Here is a 24,746-nt window from a genome sequence, read left to right on the forward strand (position 1 = left end):
AACGTGTATGCAAATGTTCATAGCAGCATGACTCATAATAAGCAAAAATGGAAGCAACCCAAATGTCCATCAAGTGTGAATGAATTATAAAAAGTGTTTCCAATAAAATATTCTCCCACTATTAAAAAGAGTTAAATACTGATAGATGAATCTTGAAAGCTTTATGCTAAGCAAAAAAAGCCAGATGCAAAGGTCACATATTGTATAAATTCAATTGTATGAAATATCCAGAATAGATAAATCCACAGAGACAGAAAAAAATATCGTGGTTTTCATGGGCTGAAGAGAGAATGTTTGGAGGAGGAAATGGGAAGTGTTTTCTCACGGGTATGAGGTTTCTTTTTGGGGTGATGAAAATGTTCTGAAATTAGAGTGATGATTAATGAGGAACTCTGTGATTATACTAAAAACCATTGAAGTGTGTACTTTGTAAAACAGTGTTCTTTGTGGTACATAAATTATAAGGCTGTTATTTAAAAAATTGGCCAGGTTGTGCATGCCTGTAGTCACAGCCACTTAGGAAGCTGATGTGGGAGTATTGCTTGGACCCAGGAGTGAGAGGCTGCAGTGAGCTATGAATGCAGCATGGCACTCCAGACTGGGTGACAGAGTGAGGTTATGCCTCTAAAAAAATTAAATATAATATTAAAAGGAATAAAAGATCTAGAATCAGAGAGAAACATAAAAAACAGATAAAATATCCAGAGTGCTCAAAGAAGCAATTTAACAATACATGAATTGCTTCTGATTTTTGTCTTATGAGCAAAAAGAGGCTGCTTGGTAACCCCAGGATCTAAGGTGAACCCCACTTTCTTCACCTGTGTCTCAGAACCTAATATTTGGTTTTACCAGTTACTAGCTCTTTTGTGTTGGTACTGTAAGTCAAGGGCAAAGAGTGTTGGCTCCTATGTGGTCTAGCCTTACTATTATAGTGTTGCTGATTCAGAAAGTATCTAAACATTGCAGCTTTGACTTAACGACATTTATTATTGAGATATCAGTTGTTTCTTTTTCTGAGTTTTTTTTTGTTGTTGTTGTTGTTTGTTTGTTTTTGAGACAGGGTCTTGTTCTAAGTCTCCCAGGTTGGAGTGCAGTGGTGCAATCATGGCTCACTGCGGCATTGAATTTCTGGGCTCAAGTGATCCTTTCATGTCAGCCTCCCAAGTAGCTGGGACTACAGGTGCATGCCATCGTGCCCAGCTAACTTGTTTCTATTTTAGGAAATAGAAAAATAATTCTATTTAAAATACAACAAATCTTATGAGATCTCACCGCACTGCCCAGGCTGGTCTTGATCTCTTGGGCTTAACCAATCCAACTGCCTCTGCCTCCTAAAGTGTTAGGATTACAGGCATGAACCTTTGCACCTGGCCTGTTGTATTTTTCTTTACTGTAGCACTAATAGCTAGATAAGCAAATGTATTTATTCACTGTAAGTGCAGTATTTATTAAGTGATGACATTAGGGTGAGTGTGCAGATTCACTGCAAATGAGACATGACATATGACATCAATGGTGTCCACGGAGGATGTATTTTAGTTGGAAGGCCATCACATGGAGTCAGTATGTACTCTCTATGTGGAAGAAATAACAAGGGGTTGGTGGGTTGATTACCTTAGTAAAAATCCTGTGTTTACATTCTCTTCCTTGTGACATTGGAGGCTCCTTTTATTCTTTAACAGGGCTGGCATTTTGGCTTATTTTCACTGATAGAATGTGGTAGAAGTGACGGTGTGTGGTTCTGAGTTTAGACTTCAAGAGGCTTTGAGCACTTTCATGTGTTCTTAAGATCCTGCCTGTGACATGTGAAAAAGCCATACATTTCATACAATTGGATTCATACAATATGTAACCTTTTCGATCTGGCTTCTTTCACTTAGCATAAAGTTTTCAAGATTCATCTGTGTTTTAGCATGTATCAGTATTTAGCTCTTTTTAATAGTTGGAGACTATTTTATCATATACATATTTTATCTCCTGGAGGATGAGAAATCCTGTGAATCAGAGTCAAGTAAGCCCAGTTTTTTCAGCCACGGCCCCTAGACCTGTCAAAGAGCTCAGCCATGATCAGCCACCAGATATCTCTCAGCTTACTGTAGCTGCATAGATGAGCCGAGTTGAGACAAGCCCAGCCCAGCCCAGATCAGCAGAGCCATCTACCAATCCATAGGTCCACAACCAATTGTAAGTGGTAGTTGTTTCAAACCCTAGGTTTTGCTGTTGTTTGTTATGTAGCAGTGGGTAACTGATACAGGATGCATTGGGAGAACCAGATAAAGAGGCCTGACAGAAGCTTAGGTGAATCCAAGAAAGCTTCCTATAGGAATTGGCATTTATGCTATAAATTGCTATAAATTGAAAGATTTGTAGAAGTTAGCCAGGGAAGGTAGGGAACCAAAGGAGTGTGTGTGTGTGTGTGTGTGTCTGTGCGTGTGTCTGTGTGTGTGTGTGTTGGGGAATGGTTTAAGAGAAAGAGAAAGGATGGATGTAAGTAGTTGAAAGAAATAGTAGTTAAAAGCCCATGAGGTGATATGGTCCATAAGGTTGCATAGGCTGAAGTGTGATTTGTAATACTGGTTTTGTTCACTGATGTAGAAAACAAAGGAGGTGGAACAGCTTTGGAGGCAGCACAAATTCAGCTTTATGCATACTGTGTGTGGCAGATTATATATTTTTTAAAGATAGTCATGCCTATATATTCATTCCATCCCTCATGTACTCCTTCAGGGTGATTAACTGTGTTCCCAGGGTAAGATGGGGTCTATGTTTGTTACTGCACCCTGAATCTGGGGCTGGGCTTATGATAGAACCAGTGATTAGAGTCTGGCATAAGCGATGTGTGTAACTTGGAGGCTTGGTTATAAAAATGTTGATGGTTTCTGTCTGGCTGTCTCAGGAGGCTCTTTCTTGGAATCCAGCTACCATATTGTGAAAAAGCCCAGGCCCAGGCTTCTCCATAGAGTGTTCTACCTCAGAGACCCAGCTAGGCTCCCACTTGATACAACATCAACCATTAAGTGTGTGAGTAAATTCCAACCCTAGACCTCTAGTCTTCTGGCTAAAGCCCCAGATATCATAGAGACAAGCCATATCTGCTTTCCCCTGTCTGAATTCCTGACTCAAAGGAGCTGTGAGATAATATTTGATAAAATTCAACATCACTTTGTGATAAAAGCCATAAAAAAACTGGATATAGAAGGAAAAGCCATATATGACAAACCTATAGCTAGCATCACACTGAAGAGAAAAAAATGGAAAGCCCCCTAAGATTTGGAACAAGACAAGGATGCCCACTTTCACCACTGTTGTTGAACATAGTACTTTAAGTCTTAGCTAGAACAGACAAGAGGAAGAAATAAATGGCATCCAAACTGGAAAGGAAAAATCAAATTATCCTTGTTTGCATATGATATAATCTTATATTTGGAAAAAGCTAAAGACTCCATCAACAATTATTAGAACTGAGAAATTCAGTAAAGTTGCAGGATATAAAGTTAACATACAAAAAATAATAGCATTTCTATATGCCAGCAGTGAACAATGTGAAAAAGATATCAAGAATATAATACCATTTATAATAGCTACAAGTAAAATACTTAGGAATAAATTTACACCAAAGAAGTGAAAGATCTCTGCAATGAAAACCACAAAACACTGATGCAAGAAATTGAGGAGGACACACAAAGAAGGAAAGATATTGCATGCTTATGGATTGGAAGAATAAATATTGTTAAACTGTCCATACTATCCAAAGCAATCTACAGATTTGTTGCAATCCCAATCAAAATACAAATAACATTCTTCACAGAAATAGAAAAAAAAAATCCCAAAAATATATATGAAACCACAAAAGACCCAGAATAGCCAAAGCTATCATGAACAAAAAGAATGAAACTGGGGAGGTCACATTATTATCTGACTTCAGATTATACTATTACTATTACTGTAGTAATCCGAACAGCATGGTGCTGGCATAGAAACAGACACACAGACCGATGAAACAGAGTAGAGAACCCAGAAATAAATCACTATATCTACAGTGAGCTCATTTTCAACAAAGGTGCCAAGGACCCCTTAGAGAAAGGACAGTCTGTTCAATAAATGGTGCTGGGAAAACTGGATATCCATAAGCAGAAGAATAAAACTTGACCTGTGTCTCTCACCATATATGAACATCAAATGAAAATGGACTAAACACTTACATCTAAGACCTGAAACTATGAAACTACTAAGAGAAAATATTGGGGAAACTCTCTAGGAGATTGGAGTGGAAAAAAGATTTCTTAAATAATACCCTGAAAGTGCAGGCAACTGAGGCAAAAAAAGACAAATGGGATCAAGCAGGTTAAAAAGCTTCTCCACAGAAAAGGAAACAGCAAAGCGAAGAGACAATCCACAGAGTGGGAGGAAACATTTTAAAACTTTCCATCTCACAAGGGATTAATAACCAGAATATATAAGTAGCTCAAACAACTCTATAGAAAAAAAAATCTAATTTAAAAATTAACAAAATATTTGAGTAGACATTTTTTCAAAAGATGACATACAAAAGCCAAACAGGTATATGAAAATATACTCAACATCATTGATTTTCAGAGAAATGCAAATCAAGCTACAATGAGATTTCATCTTATTTAAGATGGCTTTTTTTTTTTCCAGGTCAGATGGGTAATGTGCCAATGTTGTAACAAGGTTCAAGGGTGGCACATCTCACACAAGCATGTGAACATCCAATCATCATGCTCATGAACTACAAAAGGATCAGATGGCTTTTATCGTAAAGACAGGCAAAAATAAATGCTGGTGAGAATGAGGAGAAAAGGAAGGCCTTGTACACTATTGGTGGGAATGTAAATTAGTGCAAGCACTATGGAGCAATTTGGAGATTCATCAGAAAACTAAAAATAGAGCTACCATATGATCCAGCAATCCCATTTCTAGGCATATACTCAAGAAAAGAAGTTAGTATATTGAATAGATACGTGCACTATCATGTTTGTTGCAGCACTGTTCACCACAGCCAAGATTTGAAAGTAAACTAAGTATCCATCAACAGATGAATGAAAAAAGAAAATGTAACATATACACAATGGAGTACTATTCAACCATTAAAAAATGAGATATTGATCTATTCAGGGACTCGACTTCTTCCTGGTTTAGTCTTGGGAGTTTGTAAATGTCCAGGAATTTATCTATTTCTTCTAGATTTACTTGTTTATTTGCCTAGAGGTGTTTATACTATTCTCTGATGGTAGTTTGTATTTCTGTGGGGTCGGTGGTGACTTCAAACTATACTACAAGGCTACAGTAATTGAAACAGCATGGTACTGGTACCAAAACTGAGATATAGACAAATAGAACAGAACAGAGGCCTCAGAAGCAACACAACACATCTACAACCATCTGATCTTTGACAAACCTGACAAAAACAAGCAGTGGGGAAGAATTCCCTATTTAATAAATGGTGATGGTAAAACTGGCTAGCCATCTGCAGAAAGTCGAAACTGGATCCCTTCCTTACACATTATACAAAAATTAACTCCAGATGGATTAACAATTTAAACATAACACCTAACATCATAAAAACCCTAGAAGAAAAACATCATAAAAACCCTAGAAGAAAACCTAGGCAATACTATTCAGGTCATAGGCATGGGCAGGACTTCATGACTAAAATACTAAAAGCAATGGCAACAAAAGCCAAAATAGACAAATGGGATCTAATTAAACTAAAGAGCTTCTGTGCAGCAAAACGAACTATAATTAGAGTGAACCAGCAACCAACAGAATGGGAAAAAAGTTTTTGCAATCTATCCATCTGACAAAGGGCTAATATCCAGAATATACAAAGAATTTGAACAAATTTACAAGAAAAAAACCAATCCCATCAAAAAGTGGGCAAAGGATGTGAACAGACACTTCTCAAAAGAAGATATTTATGCAGTCAACAAACATGAAAAAAAGCTCATCATCACTGGCCATTAGAGAAATGCAAATCAAAACCACATTGAGATACCACCTCATGCCAGTTAGAATGGCAATCATTAAAAAATCAGGAGACAACAGATGGTGGAGAGGATGTGGAAAATAGGAAGACTTTTACACTGTTGGTGGGAATGTAAATTAGTTCAACCATTGTGGAAGATATTGTGGTAATTCCTCAAGGATCTAGAACTAGAAATACCATTTGACCGAGCAATCTCATTACTAGGTATATATCCAAAGGATTATAAATCATTCTATTATAAAGACACATGCATACATATGTTTATTGTGGCACTGTTTGCAATAGAAAAGACTTGGAACCAAGCAAATACCCATCAATGATAGACTGGATAAAGAAAACGTGGCACATATACATCATCATGGAATACTATGCAACCATAAAAAAAGGATGAGTTCATGTCCTTTGTGGGGACATGGATAAAGCTGGAAACCATCATTCTCAGCAAACTGACACAAGAACAGAAAACCAGACACCACATGTTCTCATTCATAAGTGGATGTTGAACAACGAGAATACATGGACACAGGGAGAGGAACATCACACACTGGGGCCTATTGAGGGTCAGGGGCCTAGGGGAGGGATAGCATTAAGAGAAATACCTAATGTAGATGACGGGGTGATGGATGCAGCAAACCACCACGGCACATGTATACCCATGTAACAAATCTGCACATGCACCCCAGAACTTAAAGTATAAAAAAAAATGAGATCCTGTATTTGCAACAACATAGATGAGATTGGAGCTCATTATATTAAATGAAATAAACCAGGCACAGAAAGACAAACTTCGTATGTCCTCACTTATTCGTGGGATATAAAAATTAAAATAACTGAACTCACAGAGAGTAGAAGGATGGTTCCCAGAGCCTCGAAAGGGTAGTTGGGGAAACGAGGGAGTGAGGATATTAATACAAACAGAAATATAGTTAGAATGAATAATATCTAGTGTTTGATAGCATGACAGGGTGACTACAGTCAACAATAATTTATTGTGGATTTAAAAATAAAGAGTATAATTGAATTGTTTCTGACACAAAAAAGAATAATGCTTGAGGTGATAGATACCCCATTTACCCTAATGTGATTATTACACATTTTATACCTGTATCAAAATCTCTCTCTCATGTACCCTATAAATATATATATAATATATATACCAACTAGGTGCCACATATTTGTTTTTGAAAAGCTATGAGATAAGAGATAATTCTGATTTTGTTAAGCCCCTAGATTTTAGAATCATTTATACACAGAAATAAGTAACTCATACACTGCATTTGGGGTGGCTCTGGAACATTCACATAAAACTCACACACACATTTCTTATTCCATCAATAGTGTAAACGCTTTTAAAATCCGTTTTATAATAAAATTTGCATCAAGTGCTCTGTCAATTCTTGTCATTGCAGCTATTTGTCAAAAAACCTTTGACTGTTTTGCTTTCCTTAACTTTGGTCAAGGGAGACAGGGAGGAAGGAAGGAAGAGAGAAAGGGAGAGAGGATCTCCATTATGGAAACAACAGCAAGTGTAATGCTGCTCCGTGGATGGAGGGTGGTGGAATGACAGCAATGACAACTGTGTCCTCTGGCACACACATTGCAGCATCCCAATATCCTTTACAGGCACAGATGTGCCCTGTCAGGGCGGGCACAATGGCCCTAAAGACTGGCATTATGCCCCCTCCCACCACTTTGCCTGTCAAAAGCAGGTTGGCTCTGACACCAGAAAATAACAACTGAGTTGTGTTAAGAAATTTTTATTGTTTCCTTTGGATTTATGATGAAAGCACATAAAATTACAAGTGGAAGAAACATCATGCCACAAAATTGCATAGAATTATTACAAAAATGTGAATTATGCATTTTAAATAATTTGAGATAGAAGAACCAAAATATGTACATTTTAAGAGCTTCAAACACTTTGTCCTATCATTTGTTTCTTCTTAAAAGGCAAGAGTCACAATGTCCAATCCATCACAAACAATATTAATACAGTGCACAAGCGCAACATTAAATTCAAAGTAATGCAAGCAATGGCCCTTTCTTTTGGAATTACTTAATGACTGCTTATCTACTATAGGAGTATTAATTAATGTATGGTGATACTGAAATTTTAAAATGAAATGTAAAAAACCAAAAACACATGGCATGTCATTAGAACTTTGAAAATTGGTTTACATGGCCAAAACCATGCTAGTCTCAGTAGTGTAAAGGTATCAGAGAGACACAGTCTAATTTAATACATAGCTCTACTCTCTATTATAGGGAAAACCACAGTACAGAATTTCACACATTCAACAAAGAACAAGGCAAATACATAAAGGCACAAAACTGCACATCATACAGACCCCTTTTCTTTATCTTAGCCTATTTCAAGTAATATTAATATTATTAAATGATAGTATCACTGTAGTAGTTTCAATGATGCAAGATGGACAGTGTTACACACTACCCCACAACTGCAAAAAGTGTCATTGTACAGATATAAAAATGTGATTACAGTAAATGGCCAAATATAAACATATTGTAAAATGACTAAATTCACTAAGATAATGAAATCCAACTACCAAAACAGTTTTGTGTAAGTCAAGGTTATTCAACCTTAGTCTATCTCTGGACTAAAATGTGATACAATGTTCTGTAATAATCACCATTGTGTTTGGTTATGAATGCTATTGTTAGTTCATTCTTCTGCAATTTCAGACAGTCTGTAATTTTGTTTATAAAAATGCAGCATTCAATTTTGACCATTCTTGCTTCTTTATGATTAATGCCTTTCTTTCAAAGTGCAAAAAGTAGAACGATTTACAAAAGACTTCTTTTTCAGTGGAAGTTAAGTTTTATTAAGTGTCTAATTAACACCCCAAACCCTTCAGATCAAAATATCATCATTTCCAAAGAGGATGCGATTTTTCCCCTTGCATCTTACTAGATTTTTTTTAAATTAAACACTGTTTTCTTATGTTTGAACTAAGCCTTCATTTTGATTAAAATTTAATTGTGATCTCTAGTTATTGCTTAAAGTTAAACAAAATAATTTTCATAAAAATATTAAATTCTTGAAACACAGTTTTCAGGACACAACTGGTTTTTGCATTTTAAGATATTTCGTTAAGCTACAATCAGACAGGTTTATTTTAAAGTAAAATAAAACTGTAAGCATCTGGCTTCTGGGCTTTAAATTCAGTGTTCATTGTGTTACTCTCTAAGTTACATTTTTCTATATATTATTATTCTTTCTTTTTTCAGAACTTTCAATTATACTTTTGATCAGTTTTGCCTTGACATAACTTGTTTCTCTTATGCCACCTAAAATAGGAACTTACAGAGACACAGTTAAGTGAGTTAAATGTACTTAGTAAATATATAATGAAAGATTTTTTTTTTATGTTAGAATAAAATAGAAATGTGTCAGTCTTAAAAATTATGGAAGGTACTAATAAATGTCCATATTTCTGTCCTAATTTTTTGACCATTAAAACAAGCTTAAAATCTGATAATTAACATCTAATTTTTGATCTTGCAAAATATAAATTGAATTTATATTCTAAGTTCTAAATCTACATCAGTTTGCATCAATGGCTTCATCAATTATTTCTTAGCATCTCCATATAACTTAACCTCAATCCATGTAATCTAGATGTTTGACCCTTTTCTTCTCTATCCATTTATCCCTGAATTTGGTTTTAAGTCTTGTGGAAGAGATCTGGGTCACTGTCAATTAATAAACACATATCTACACCCATGTGTGTGTATGTGTATATGCACTTACATGACTAAGTGGGTGCATATATACATGGAGATAATACCTATCATTTACATGTGGGTCTTTGTAGTCTCTAGATAAATATTCAATCTTCCTCTCTATATTAAAAATAAATGAACCATAAGAAATGTCAAACAGCAAAATAACCACTGGAACCTGTTCACTCTGATTGAATATCTGGTTAACATATATCAGCTCAACTATTTTTATTCAACAGACCATTTCTAGTTATTTGATCATTTCAGGCGAACAACCAATGAATACCCAGACTTTGAGTGCAAATAATCAATTCTGACAGCACACTGGCTGGAAATGTGTGGCCCACTTGCTCATGCAGCCAAAATGTACAATCCATATTGCTAAGTCTTGGGATGGCTTCACTGGATAAGGATACAATCAAGTGATTTTTTTTTTCCAAATAGAAAACAAACTTATTTGAATCACTACAGTATCTAATAAAACCATGTCAGCAACAAATACATTGATGGCTCTGTGATAAATAAATTAGCAAAATGCAAGCCACCAGTGCTTGCAAAGCAAAGGATGAAATAATGTAATATGCACGTTGACTTGAAGATAATGGTAGTTGAGGGGCAGTTAAAAAAATGCTCAAAGTCAGCTGTTCAATAGTGTTAAATAATGCTATGCATTTCTCAAACTATTTCTATGACTTTGAAATACTTTACACCAGAGCTTTGAATAAAAACATGAGCTCAATTTTCTTCAAAGAAGACACCGTCCTTCATTAAAAGTTCCATGGAGCCAGCAAGTTGCTTGCTTTGAATTTACTACTAGAAAGAAAACAAAAATCTCACGTACATGCATTCTTCACTAGTAGACCTGCAGAGGTTTCCAAGTGACACATGGAGCCTGGGCATGGGACTTCTGCAAGGATTCCTCTGGAACTCTCCCTTTGGTGTGGATTTTAGGCTAAGGGATGCTTCTTGGGTAGATGGTCCTGGGCAGTGATTTTTGTAGTAAGAGAGAGTCTGATGACACTGGAGTGGCCATGCAAATTTCTGAAGGCCTGGCAGGAGCATTCACAGAGGAGTATCAAATTCTTTTCCTGGGATGTCTCCTCCCAGCTCCTCACTGGAGGGAGTCTTGTGGTTCACTTTTCCAGGGTCTGAGGACAGGGAGGGAGGGGCAGAACCATGATTGCTGTCTTCACTGATCTTCCCTTTCATGGCTTCCTGCACGAATTCCAAAATCTCAAGGGGCAATCTTTTGAATTTGTCTTGGTATTCTTGCTCCAGCTCCACCTGCAGCTGGGAGACATCAAGCAAGGAGATGACTTGAAGTTGTTTATGTTTCTATACCCGCCCCCATAGAAACTCTCTGAAAGAGATGTACAAAGGGGGCGATGAATACATGAAGTTAAAATATCATTCACTGGTCACCTATAGAGGAGATGTAACAAAGTGTAGCTGGACACATCATTTGTCTGTAGCTGAAAGTCAAGTTCAAGTTATGTGTGGCACAATAAGGCTAAAGACTTGGAATAAGATGAATAATGGTATCTACAAATGCGCGTGCGAACACACACACACACACACACACACACACACACACACAGGTCTTTTGAAAAACGGTGTCAGAGGCAGGGCATGGTGGCTCACGCCTGTAATCCCAGCACTTTGGAAGGGTGAGGCAGGTGGATTGCTTGAGGTCAGGAATTCAAGACCAGCCTGGCCAACATGGTGAAACCCTGTCTCTACTAAACAGAAAAATTAGCTGGGCATGGTGGCAGGTACGTGTAATTCCAGCTGCTCAGGAGGCTGAGGCAGGAGAATCCCTTGAACCCGGGAGGCAGGGGTTGCAGTGAGCCGAGACTGCACCACTGCACTTCAGTCTGGGTGACAGAGTGAGACTCTGTCTTAAAAAAAAAAAAAAAAGAAAAGAAAAAAGTAAAAGAGAAAAAGGTGTCAGAAATAATATAAAATGATCTTGATCTAAAATTCTTACATTTAGGGGTTGAGAACCATTGATGGGTAAGCGTGTCAAGGTCAGCCATGACCCTGGCTAGGGGAAGCTAACCAAGAAGCTGAGTAGACAGAGGAGTGTGGCGTGGGCTTTGGGATGTGCAGCTTTAGTCTTATTTTGACTTCTTTCACCACCTCTTTATTTTGGTTCATTTTTCATTCTAATTTTTATTTGCCTTGTAAACTATTTTAGCTACCCTTTAAACTGTCATTTAATGTGTCTATTTTATGCCCTGGAGAATTTTCAGATGGTTTAAAGTCCTTGGAACTCTTTCTTTAAATGGAGACTTACGTGGATGTCTCAGTCATAAAATAGTACAAAAGCTGCGATTCTCTGGTAGATGGGGAGAGAAGGTGGGCAGCAGGGAGAGTTGTCTGCTAGGCAGCTGCGCTGTGCTGAGCCCAAGCGAAAACCTTGAATTTTAAATAAAATTCTCTCTGCTTATCAATTGGTAACCAGGGAGCATAATCCTTGAAACACCATGCAAGGCTAAATACTTGCCCCACACACCCTTATTAGCTTTGAGGCAACTTTTAAGATATGGCCTTAAAACCTGGATTTTTTTCCTCCTGCTTTTCAAGCTTTAAGGTGCACACAAATCATCTGGAATTTTGATCTTGATTCCGTCTGACTCAGGAGGCCTGTGTGGGGCCCGAGCTCCTGCATTTCTCAGCAGCTCTTGGGGGATGCCAAGGTGGTTGATCTGCTTTGGCCACTCTGACAGCTCCCTGTCTGGGTTCTGCCCTTAGACCCCAGTTCTACATTTTTTGTTTGTTTGTTTGTTTAGATGGAGTTTCACTCTTGTTACCCAGGCTGGAGTGCAATGGCGCGATCTTGGCTCACCGCAACCTTCGCCTCCTGGGTTCAGGCAATTCTCCTGCCTCAACCTCCTCAGTAGCTGGGATTACAGGCACGCGCCACCATGTCCAGCTAATGTTTTTGTATTTTTAGTAGAGACGGGGTTTCACCATGTTGACCAGGATGGTCTCGATCTCTTGACCTTGAGATCCACCCGCCTTGGCCTCCCAAAGTGCTGGGATTACAGGCTTGAGCCACCGCGCCCGGCCTCCAGTTCTACTTTTTGTCTTGATCCTGGCTGTGCATCCTCCATCTTTCAGGGTAACTTCTGGGGCTTGTTCTGATTTCTGGAATGCCAGGGTGAAGCCGGTCCCCAAGGCATCTGTCTTTCTGAGTCTTAGCCTCTTTCTAGAGAGTGTCAGCAGCTTCCTCTTTAGTTCAACTCCTTTCACTGTTGCTTCCATGCCAGATAAATTTTGCCAATACTAAATTATTTAATTTATATTAAGTAAAACCTTATCTATCCCAATGTTTTGAAATCCAGAAGTTTTCTTTCTTTTCTTTCCTTGCAAATTTGTGTAAACTCATTGACGTGAACTGATGTTGGGATGATGACACATGAAATGTGTATAATTTCGTATATCACCGCATCATATGACTATTTGTGCAGTTAACTGCAGACATATTCATTTGCTTGATTTTGAGGATGACTCAGGTCTCCCTGGAGTGTTATGCTCATGGCATATGCACCACATTGCCTTTCTAAAATCAGAAAATTTAAGAATTCTGAAGAACAACGGGCCCCAAGAATCTCAGATAATGGATTATGGACCTAGTTCAAATGACTTGTTATTTTTTTTGCATCAAAAGGTGTGTGACATGCACTTGTATGTTTATCATAGCATTATTCACAATGGCAAAGACATGAAATCAACCTAGGTGCCCATCAGTGGTAGACTGGATAAAGAAAATATGGTATGTATATAACATGGAATACTAGGCAGCCATAAAAAAGAATGAAATCATGTCCTTTGCAGCAACATGGATGCAGCTGGAGGCCATTATCCTGAGCAAATTAATGTAGGAACAGAAAACCAAATACCACACATTCTTATTTATAGGTGGGAGCTAAAGATTGTGTACTCATGGACATAAATATGGCAATGATGGACACTAGGGACTAACAGAGTGTGGAGAGGGAGTCGGGGACAAAGCTTGAAAAACTAAATGCTGGGTACTATGTTCATTATCTGTGTGACAGGATGATTTGTATCCCAAACCTCAGCATCACGCAATATACTCATGTAACAAGCCTGTACATGTACCTTCTGAATCTAAAATAAAAGTTGAGAGTTTAAAAAATCTATAAAAATTCTTTAAATATCAAAGAAAAAGAAAATATAGAAAATAAAAAATAAAAATAAATATGGTATCTGGTAAAAATGGCTTAGGCTGAGTATTGAAAGTCAACTATTCTCCCCAGATATAAAATGTGGAGTATTTTTAAATCTATTTGTTAGCGTATACGTTCTTATAAGCTGAGGAAGAAACACACTGTGGGGAGCACTCAGGGCCCTGGACTCACATGGCTGTGACGGAGCACCTTCAACAGGGCCCTACTCTCCATGTCGGCACATATGAGACACTGGAGCAGCAAACAGAACACAATTGCCAGTTCTTTCCCTGCTGTTCCAACAATTTAGAAGGAAGTGGAGCTTTTACAGTGTCACACTCTATTGCACGAGTGAAATCTTAGCCTGGTGTTTGACAGCTTCCATTTACTACCATTCAGACCTCATCATCAATTCACCTCAATTTTAATTCAGTAACACATGTGTTTTCAAGGAAGATAGGGAAGGGAGACAAGCAAGTGACCCTGTTTTAAGAAAACAACAGATTGCTGTTCTTTTATAGGTTGGACTGGGGAACCTTCAGCTATGGATATATGGTACCTGACCAATAGACAATTTCTCTTAGGTTAATGCTTCTTGGTGGACAAGACCCCATAGTGCTTGAGAAGTGCTATTTTTTATTAAAAAAAAGAAGTAAAACATGAGAAAATGTCAAATACCTAAACCAATGCTTTTGAACATTTTTAATAATTTAATTCTAAGAAGAACTTAAATTTTAGTAATTTAATTTTAATAATTTTTAAAAATAATTTATAATAATTGACCCAGTTGTGGCTAAGTTACAACTTTAGTAAACTTTTATCATGGGACAGTAGTATTATATATTCTAAACTAAGTCACTGCCTCATGACTTATATTAAATGCCATATATTTCACTCTTTTTATAAAGCCATTATTAATTAATTAATTTCAAAATTGTATTTATTACATTCCAATTTAGACCTTTTGCTTTTTCTTCTTATAAACTAAATACTTGTTCGTTGTTAAAAAAAAAAATATATATATATATATATATATATATATATATAAAGTATATGGGGTGATTCTGGCTCTATTCCAACAAAGCCCTATCCATAAGTGGTCTAGAGCTATTCTAGCCCAAGGGTTGCAAACTCAGATGTTTACAGGGACCAGGCAAGTCATGAAAATAAGAGAAGCAGGCTGTGTGCCAGAAAGTAGGAATCGTGGGGGTTCTGAAGAGCTAGAGATGGCAGGCTCTGTCTAAAGGGCATACCAACAACTCAGTTCTAGCTGATGCTTTTCAGAGTTTGGTTTTTCAATTGAAGTCAGAAATCTACATCTTTATGTAAGAGCCTGAGTGTTTATTGTTGGCAATCAATTAAAATCACATTCATGAGCCCCACTGGGCTCATGGAGAATTTATAAACTTTACCCTAGCAGATTTAAATTTGGCTTTAAGAAAACCTAGGCAAAACCATTCTGGACATAGGTGTAGGCAAGGACTTCATGACCAAAACACCAAAAGCATTGGCAACAAAAGCCAAAATAGACAAACGGGACCTAATCAAACTCCACAGCTTCTGCACAGCAAAAGAAACTATCATTAGAGTGAATTGGCAACCAACAGAATGGGAAAAAATTTTTGCAATCTACCCATCTGACAAAAGGCTAATTATCCAGAATCTACAAAGAACTAAAACAGATTTACAAGAAAAAAACAAATAAACCCATTCAAAAGTGGGCATAGGATATGAACAGACACTTTACAAAAGAAGACATGCATGAGGCCAACAAACATATGAAAAAATGCTCATCATCAATGGTCATCAGAGAAATGCAAATCAAAACTACATTGAGATACCATCTCATGTCAGTTAGAATGGCGATCATTAAAAAATCGGGAGACAACAGATGCTGGAGAGGATGTGGAGAAATAGGAACACTTTTACAGTGTTGGTGGGAGTGCAAACTAGTTCAACCACTGTGGAAGACAGTGTGGCAATTCTTCAAGGACCTAGAAATAGAAATTCCATTTGACCCAGCAATCCCATTACTGGGTATATATCCAAAAGATTATAAATCATTCTACTATAAGGACACATGCACACAAATGGTTATTGCAGCACTGTTTACAATAGTAAAGACCTGGAACCAACCCAAATGCCCATCGATGATAGACTGGACAGGAAAAATGTGGCACATATACACCATGGAATACTATGCAGCCATAAAGAACGATGAGTTCGTGTCCTTTGTAGGGATATGGATGAACCTGGAAACCATCATTCTCAGCAAACTGACGCAAGAACAGAAAATCAAACACCACATGTTCTCACTCATAGATGGGTGTTGAACAATAAGAACACATGGACACAGGGAGGGGAGCATCACGCACTGGGGTCTGTTGGGGGGAAATAGAGGAGGGACAGCAGGAGGTGGGGAGTTGGGGAGAAATGGCATGGGGAAAAACGCCAGATATAGGTGATGGGGAGGCACGCAGCAAATCACACTGCCATGTGTGTACCTATGCAACAATCTTGCATGTTCTTCACATGTACCCCAAGACCTAAAATGCAATAAAAAAAAATTTGGCTTTAACCAGGGGACTCCAGAAGTTAGGTCCAACTATGGAATTCCAGTTTAGATCCCTCCTAATTTTCCTTCCCCACAATCCTAGGCTTAGATGGTCCTCCACAGATCACCAGGGCTTCCTCTTGATTGCCTCTGTTCTGGGGTTCAGCATCATCCTATCTAATTGCCACATTCTGGGTTTTGTACTCTAATATGTGTTGAATTTCTGTTCTATGCAAGTGAAACAGAGTGTTAGGTGGGAATGGTAGATTGGTTGTGCACATGGCAGTAATTCTCGCCTCCTTGTAATCACAACCTTTGTGGTGTGACATTGCAGCTCATCCCAACAAAGAATAGAGTATATTTCTCATCTTCTTGAATCTGGGGAGGCCTTGTTATTTGCTTCTGTCTAGGAGAATGTGCCAAAAGTATAATATGCTGTTCTGAGTCCAGACCTCACAAGTCCTTGTGTGCTTCTGCCCTCACAGTTAGAAGTTTACTCAGCCATCATGTGAACAAGCTCAGCCTAGCTTGCTGGAAGAGGAGACACATGGCCCAGTTATTATACCCTTTCCATCACTTCAGTTGACAAGTGAAGCTATTCTAAACCAGCTCACTCCTAGCTGACCACCAGCTAACCACAGGTATGAACAAGTCTAGTGAGATCAGGTGAGACTGGTCCAGACCAGAACCAGTTCATAGACTCATCAATTCAGCAAATGCTTATTGTTTTGCTACTGATTTTTGTGGTAGGTTGTTAGGCAGCAGTATTATGGCCATAACTTTGCGTGAGGGGAACAGAAAGGCATCTCATATGTGTCCTGGCCCCATAAAATACTCATAAGCTAACTCAGCTAGCCCCATGCTTCCTTGCTGTGGCCTCAAAGCATATTCTTGGGAAAAAAAAATCACCACAGGACAGATAGATTTTCAAGACAAAAGTGATTTTGTAGGCTATGCATTGGAGTTTTTGTAGCATAACATTGTCAAGCATGAGTTTGTTTGATCTTAAGTTCATAAGATCTCTTTTTGGAAAATGAACAAGAAAGAGGAAAGAATATGATTGAATTTAACCTCTAAGTTTAAGATGAGTTATTATTATATGCTCAGATATCAATAAAGAAGACTGTTGTCAGTTTGTTTTATTATAGGCCAAGTTCTTCAATTTGATGAATCAGCCTCAAATTCTAAATTTCTCAGTTAACTGGGTTTTCAAAAGACATTGCTCACTAGTCATTTTTGTAAACTCTGGGTAGTTAAGCGGGAAAAGGCAATACAGTTAAATTCAAATGTATTCAATTCTGCCTATGTTATCAAAGATTTTTGTACTTGGGATGCTTTCCTCCCTCTGACATTCTTTTAATCTGTCTTTAAAAAAGGCAGAGTTGATTTAGTTAAGGAAAGCTTTTAGATACATAAACATAAGTGGAGACCAAGAAGCAAGCAAAGTTACTCATGAAGGTTAGCTTACAATCAGAAAACAGACAAACAAAACCCAGTATAACATAAATATGGCATAAATATTAAATAAGACAGGTTACTGAGTTATGAATCAGAGACAATCAAACCAATTTTCTAAGGAAACAAATTGAAACCAGAGAACAATAAGCTACAGTGGAATAACAAAGAAGAATTGATAAAACTTTAAAAAAAAATGCCACTGGAGAATGTGTAGATAGATATTTGCAAGGTTTTGGAATTCCAGTCCAACTCAGGTCATTTTGCCCAATGAAGTGTGTGAACGATCTTAATATAAAATATAAACCCAATAACAATCTTAGGATTGTTATTTGCTGTTGTCTAGGAGAATGTGCCAAAAGTATAATTGTATAATTGTGAATAATTGTATAATCATGGGGTACAGAGACCTTCTGAAGACAGAAAAAGGTAAGAAAGAAAAATATAGATACCTTTATCTAGATGAAAATAATCCATTTTTCTGAAAAAATGAGCATAAATAGAGCAATTGATAGGAAAATAAATACATATAGCTATATATTTGAAACATAGATGAAAGCATCTCATTAGCAATCAGAGAAATACAATGACACACCTTTTCAAGGGACATTTAATTGTATTGATTACATTTAATTTAATTAATTAAATATAAAAGAAATTTCTCCCCCTTTAAATAAGCACTAACATTCTGAGAAATTGATACTTTGAAACATTGGGCAATATTTATAAGTAGGAAAACAGAAGCTTGTAACCCAGCAACTCCACTTTTGGGAATTTGGCCTATAGAAACAAACCCACCAACATATAAGAATGAATACACTAGAATATTTATTTTTGTACAGAAAAATAGCATTGTTTTACATTGTTTGTACAGGCAAAACAACCAAAAAATAAAACAAAACCAGCCTGTGAAAACCACCTTAATTTCAATGTTTTGCCACATATGCATTATGTATTGTCTATCTCTACATTTTTTGTTGAGTCATTTGAAAATGTTTCAGACACCATGACACTTCACCCGTAAATACTGAAGCATACATCTCCTAAAAAGTTTGCTTTCTGATAACATTAGCATATTTATTTATTTGCTTTATATTAATATATACAGAAATAGTTTCAATATGACCTATCAATAAGCAAATAAAGCTTCAGACTTTTTTGAAGTTCTTTTTATTTATCACATACATCCCACTAAGGATGCACAATTATATTACTCTGCTATAATTCACGCAGAGTAATTGTATTCTTTGTATGGTTATGTTACCTTGAATATACACATAGGATCACTTGTTTCAGTTTGTTTTCTCATTAGACATTTTCAATTATGATTGTTTTTTCCTCTCTGGGAGCATATGTTGTATGTGTGTGCATATGTGTGTGTACATACACAGATATATAAATGCAATTGATAATTTATAATTGAATGTTTTTATGTAGTACAAAGTGATGCCATGATTTATAAATACAGCATAGAGTAATTAAATAAAGCTAACTAACATATTTGTCACCTCAAATACTTATTTTTTGTGGTGAGAACATTTGAAATTTAATCTCAGCAATTTTGAAATGTAAAATACATGCCATATATATTTAAAATTTAATGTATTATAGTCTTTTAACACTTTTAAAATATATCTCCTAACCTTTGAGAGGCAGGAATGATAATAATGGTACTGGAATTCTCTTGCTCAGAATATTTTGGAATTTACTGTTAAAGATTAGGGAAGAGGACGATCCAAGATGGCCGTTTAGGAACAGCTCAGGATTGCAGCTCCCAGTGAAAGTGCAGAGGGTGAGTGGACGCCGCGCTTTTATTGCCCACAGGCTAGGAAATTCCCGGGCGGAGGTGCTCCACAGTTGCCAGCACGGCTGTTTCGGCCAGCGCGGCTGTGCCGGCCAGCGCCGCTGCTTTGCCCCGCGCGGCTGCTTTGTTGGCGCCCCGGAGCTGCGGTTCTCCGTACAAAATACACTGGTCCGGGGGCCCTTTTGGTTGGCGATTGGAGCCACGGGAAGTCGCCCATATGCTGGTTCAAAAAGGGGACTGAGCAGAGAACCAGGACAGTAGATTCCAGGGCAAAAAAAAAAAAGGACCACAAACCTCAGTGCCGCTGTTTAAGCCAGCGCGGTGAGTGGCTGCAGGGGCAAACAGACAGACCCTGGCGCCTCTTCAACAGGCGACTGGAACACCAACTTAAAAAAGGCTCTGAGGCAGGGAGCCCGGCGATCAGGCTCGGCTGGTCCCACCCCCACAAGAGAACAGCAACCAGAAACTCTGGATTGAGAGTTTCACAGCAAGCGCAGCTGAACCCCGGACGGTCCAGCTCTGTGGGGGAGGGGCGTCCGCCATTACCGAGGCAGCCCGCCGTTGCCAAGGCAACCCGCCATTGCTGAGGCAGCCCGCCATTGCCAAGGCAACCCGCCACAGCAGAGACTCCGCCCCAACAGAGGCGGGCCACCATCACCAAAGCAGTTCTAACTACACCCATATAAACAGGACTGCAGGGAAGTTCACTCAGCAGCGGGGCGGAGCCCACAGCAGCTCAGCAAAGCTGCTATAGGCCGGCAGTGACTAGGCTGCCTCCTTGCTGGGCTCGGCAGGTCTGAAGGAGAAAAAAAAAAAATAGAAGGTGGCAGCATAACGGAAACTCATAAATAAAGCCCTAAATCCCTGGGACAGAGCACCTGGGAACAAAAAGCAGTTTATGAGTTCTGCTGCAGCAGACCTAAAAGTACCTGCCCAGCAGCTCTGAATGAACAACAACAGAGCTCACAGTTCACCATTTGAGCTCCTATAAAGAAGAGACCGTCTCCTCAAGCAGCTCCCTGACCCCTATATATCCAAAAAGACACCTCATAAAAGAGAGATCAGATTGACACTAGGCGGGTATCCGTCTGGGACAAAGATAGCAGAAGAAGAAAACTGGTAACAACCCTTGCTGTTCAGCAGCTGCTGCAGGTGAACCCCAGGCAAGCAGGGCCTGGAGTGAACCTCAGCAGACCTACAGCAGAGGGGCCAGACTGTAAGAAGAAGGAAAATCAAGAAACAGAAATAACCTCATCATCAACAAACAGAATGTCAATCTGAAAGATTTGAGACCCAATCTGAAAACCAGCAACTACAAAGTCGACAGGTGGATAAATCCTTAAAGATGGGAAGAAACCAGCACAAAAAGGATGAAAACACCCGAAACCAGAACACCTCTCCTCCTAAAAGGGATCACAACTCCTCACCAGCAAGGGAACAAGGTTGGATGGAGAACGAGTGTGATGAAATGACAGAATCAGACTTCAGAAGGTGGGTAGTAAGAAACTTCTGTGAACTTAAATAACATGTTCTAACCAAATGCAAAGAAACTAAGAACCTTGAAAAAAGATTGGACGAAATGCTAACAAGAATGGACAAAATAGAAAGGAATATAAGTGAATTGATGGAACTGAAAAACGCAACACGAGAACTTCGTGAAGCATGCACAAGTATCAACAGCCGAATGGACCAAGCAGAAGAAAGGATATCAGAGGTCGAAGATCAACTCAATGAAATAAAATGGGAAGGCAAGACTGGAGAAAAAAGGGTAAAAAGGAATGAACAAAGTCTCCAAGAAATGTGGGACTATGTGAAAAGACCTAATCTACGTCTGATAGGTGTACCTGAATGCGACGAAGAGAATGAATCCAAGCTGGAAAATACTCTTCAGGATATTATCCAGGAAAACTTCCCCAACCTAGGAAGGCAGGCAAACATTCAAGTCCAGGAAATACAGAGAACACCACAAAGATATTCTTCAAGAAGAGCAACCCCAAGGCACATCATCGTCAGATTCACCAGGGTCGAAATGAAGGAGAAAATACTAAGGGCAGCCAGAGAGAAAGGTCGGGTTACCCATAAAGGGAAGCCCATCAGACTCACAGCAGATCTCTCAGCAGAAACCCTACAAGCCAGAAGAGAATGGGGGCCAATATTCAACATCCTTAAAGAAAAGAATTTTCAACCCAGAATCTCCTATCCAGCCAAACTAAGCTTCATAAGTGAAGGAAAAATAAAATCCTTTGGGAACATGCAAGTACTCAGAGATTTCGTCACCACCAGGCCAGCTTTACAAGAGCTCCTGAAAGAGGCTCTACACATATAAAGGAACAACAAGTACCAGCTCAACTAAAGGGCAAAACACCCAGCTAGCACCAAAATGCCAGTATCAAATTCACACATAACAATATTAACCCTAAATGTAAATGGACTAAATGCCCCAATCAAAAGACACAGACTGGCAAATTGGATAAAAAGACAAAACCCATCAGTGTGCTGTATCCAGGAAACCCATCTCACATGCAAGGATACACAAAGGCTCAAAATAAAGGGATGGAGGAAGATTTACCAAGCAAATGGAGAGCAAAAAAAAGCAGGAGTTGCAATTCTCATCTCTGATAAATTAGACTTTAAAGCAACAAAGATCATAAGAGACAAAGAGGGACATTATATAATGGTAAAAGGATCAATGCAACAAGAAGAGCTAACGATCCTAAATATATACGCACCCAATACAGGAGCACCCAGATACATAAGGCAAGTTCTTAATGACTTACAAAGAGACTTAGACTCCCACACAATAATAGTGGGAGACTTTAACACCCCATTGTCAACATTAGACAGATCAACCAGACAGAAAATTAACAAGGATATCCAGGACTTGAACTCAGACCTGGACCAAGCAAACCTAATAGACATTTACAGAACTCTCCACCCCAAATCCACAGAATATACATTCTTCTCAGCACCACATCACACCTACTCTAAAATTGACCACATAATTGGGAGTAATTCACTCCTCAGCAAATGCAAAAGAACGGAAATCCTAACAAACAGTCTCTCAGACCACAGTGCAATCAAGTTAGAACTCAGAATTCAAAAACTAACTCAGAACCGCACAGCTTCATGGAAACTGAACAACCTGCTCCTGAATGTTGACTGGATAAACAATGAAATGAAGGCAGAAATAAAGATGTTCTTCAAAACCAATGAGAATGAAGACACAACATACCGGAATCTCTGGGACACATTTAAAGCAGTCTCTAGAGGAAAATATATAGCAATAAGTGCCCACATGAGAAGCAAGGAGAGATCAAAAATTGACACCCTATCATCAAAATTGAAAGAGCTAGAGGAGCAAGATCAAAAAACCTCAAAGTCTAGCAGAAGACAAGAAATAGCTAAGATCAGAGCAGAACTGAAGGAGATAGAGACACAAAAAACCCTTCAAAAAATCAATAAATCCAGGAGCTGCTTTTTTGAAAAGATCAACAAAATAGACAGACCACTAGCCAGATTAATAAAAAAGAAAAGAGAGAATAACCAAATTGATGCAATAAAAAACGATAAAGGGGATATCACCACAGATTCCACAGAAATTCAAACCATCATCAGAGATTATTACAAACAACTCTATGCACACAAACTAATAAACCTGGAAGAAATGGATAAATTCCTGGACACTTGCCTCCTCCCAAGCCTAAACCAGGAAGAAGCCGAAACCCTGAACAGACCCATAACAAGGTCTGAAGTTGAGGCAGCAATTAAGAGCTTACCACCCAAAAAAAGCCCAGGTCCAGATGGGTTCACAGCTGAATTCTACCAGACATACAAAGAGGAGCTGGTACCATTTCTTCTGAAACTATTCCAAACAATACAAAAAGAGGGAATTCTTCCCAAATCATTTTACGACACCAACATCATCCTGATTCCAAAACCCGGCAGAGACTCAACAAGAAAAGAAAACTTCAGGCCAATATCCATGATGAACATAGATGCAAAAATCTTCAATAAAATACTGACAAGCCGATTGCAACAGCACATCAAAAAGCTTATCCACCATGATCAAGTAGGCTTCATCCCGGGGATGCAAGGCTGGTTCAACATACGCAAGTCTATAAACGTAATTCGCCACATAAACAGAACCAAAGACAAAAACCACATGATTATCTCAATTGATGTAGAGAAGGCCTTTGACAAAATTCAGCAGCCCTTTATGCTAAAAACACTCAATAAGCTAGGTATCAATGGAACGTATCTCAAAATAATAAAAGCTATTTATGACAAAGCAACAGCCAATATCATACTGAATGGGCAAAAACTGGAAGCATTCCCCTTGAAATGTGGCACCAGACAAGGATGCCCACTCTCACCACTGCTATTCAATACCGTATTAGAAGTTCTAGCCAGAGCAATCAGACAAGAAAAAGAAATAAAGGGCATTCAAATAGGAAAGGAGGAAGTCAAATTGTCTCTATTTGCAGACGACATGATTGTATATCTAGAAGACCCCATCGTCTCAGCCCCAAACCTCCTGAAACTGATAAGCAAGTTCAGCAAAGTCTCAGGATACAAAATCAATGTGCAAAAATCACATGCATTCCTATACACCAATAACAGACTTAAAGAGAGCCAAATCAAGAACAAACTTCCATTCACAATTGCCACAAAGAGAATAAAATACCTAGGAATACAACTAACAAGGAATGTAAAGGACCTCTTCAAGGAGAACTACAAGCCACTGCTCAACGAAATAAGAGAGGACACAAACAGATGGAGAAACATTCCATGTTCATGGTTAGGAAGAATCAATATCGTGAAAATGGCCATACTGCCCAAAGTAATTTACAGATTCAATGCTATCCCCATCAAGCTACCAATGACCTTCTTTGCAGAACTGGAAAAAACCACCTTAAACTTCATATGGAACCAAAAGAGAGCCCGCATAGCCAAGTCAATTCTAAGCAAAAAGAACAAAGCGGGGGG

The 24,746-nt window shown here is 38.4% G+C and overlaps 1 protein-coding gene and 1 non-coding gene across 3 annotated transcripts in view; both read right to left on the bottom strand.

Annotated features, from left to right (window-relative positions):
• Positions 1 to 4,658: 4,658 nt before the first annotated feature.
• On the bottom strand, positions 4,659 to 4,762 carry LOC116563050. The gene has a single exon (XR_004274191.1). It is a non-coding gene; the product is annotated as a small nucleolar RNA U13 (small nucleolar RNA).
• A 2,986-nt stretch (positions 4,763 to 7,748) lies between these two features.
• Positions 7,749 to 24,746, bottom strand: part of PLCB1 (phospholipase C beta 1) — a 757,711-nt gene continuing 740,713 nt past the window's right edge. For both annotated transcript variants that reach the window (XM_032295662.1, XM_032295663.1), the window contains one exon: positions 7,749 to 11,041. In XM_032295662.1, coding sequence (XP_032151553.1) covers positions 10,814 to 11,041 — 228 coding nt within the window. In that variant the 3' untranslated portion in view covers positions 7,749 to 10,813. The remainder of the gene's footprint in view (positions 11,042 to 24,746) is intronic.

This window comes from Sapajus apella, unplaced genomic scaffold (genome assembly GCF_009761245.1).
Source record: "Sapajus apella isolate SASKATOON/1434 unplaced genomic scaffold, GSC_monkey_1.0 scaffold33, whole genome shotgun sequence".
NCBI lineage: Eukaryota > Metazoa > Chordata > Mammalia > Primates > Cebidae > Sapajus > Sapajus apella.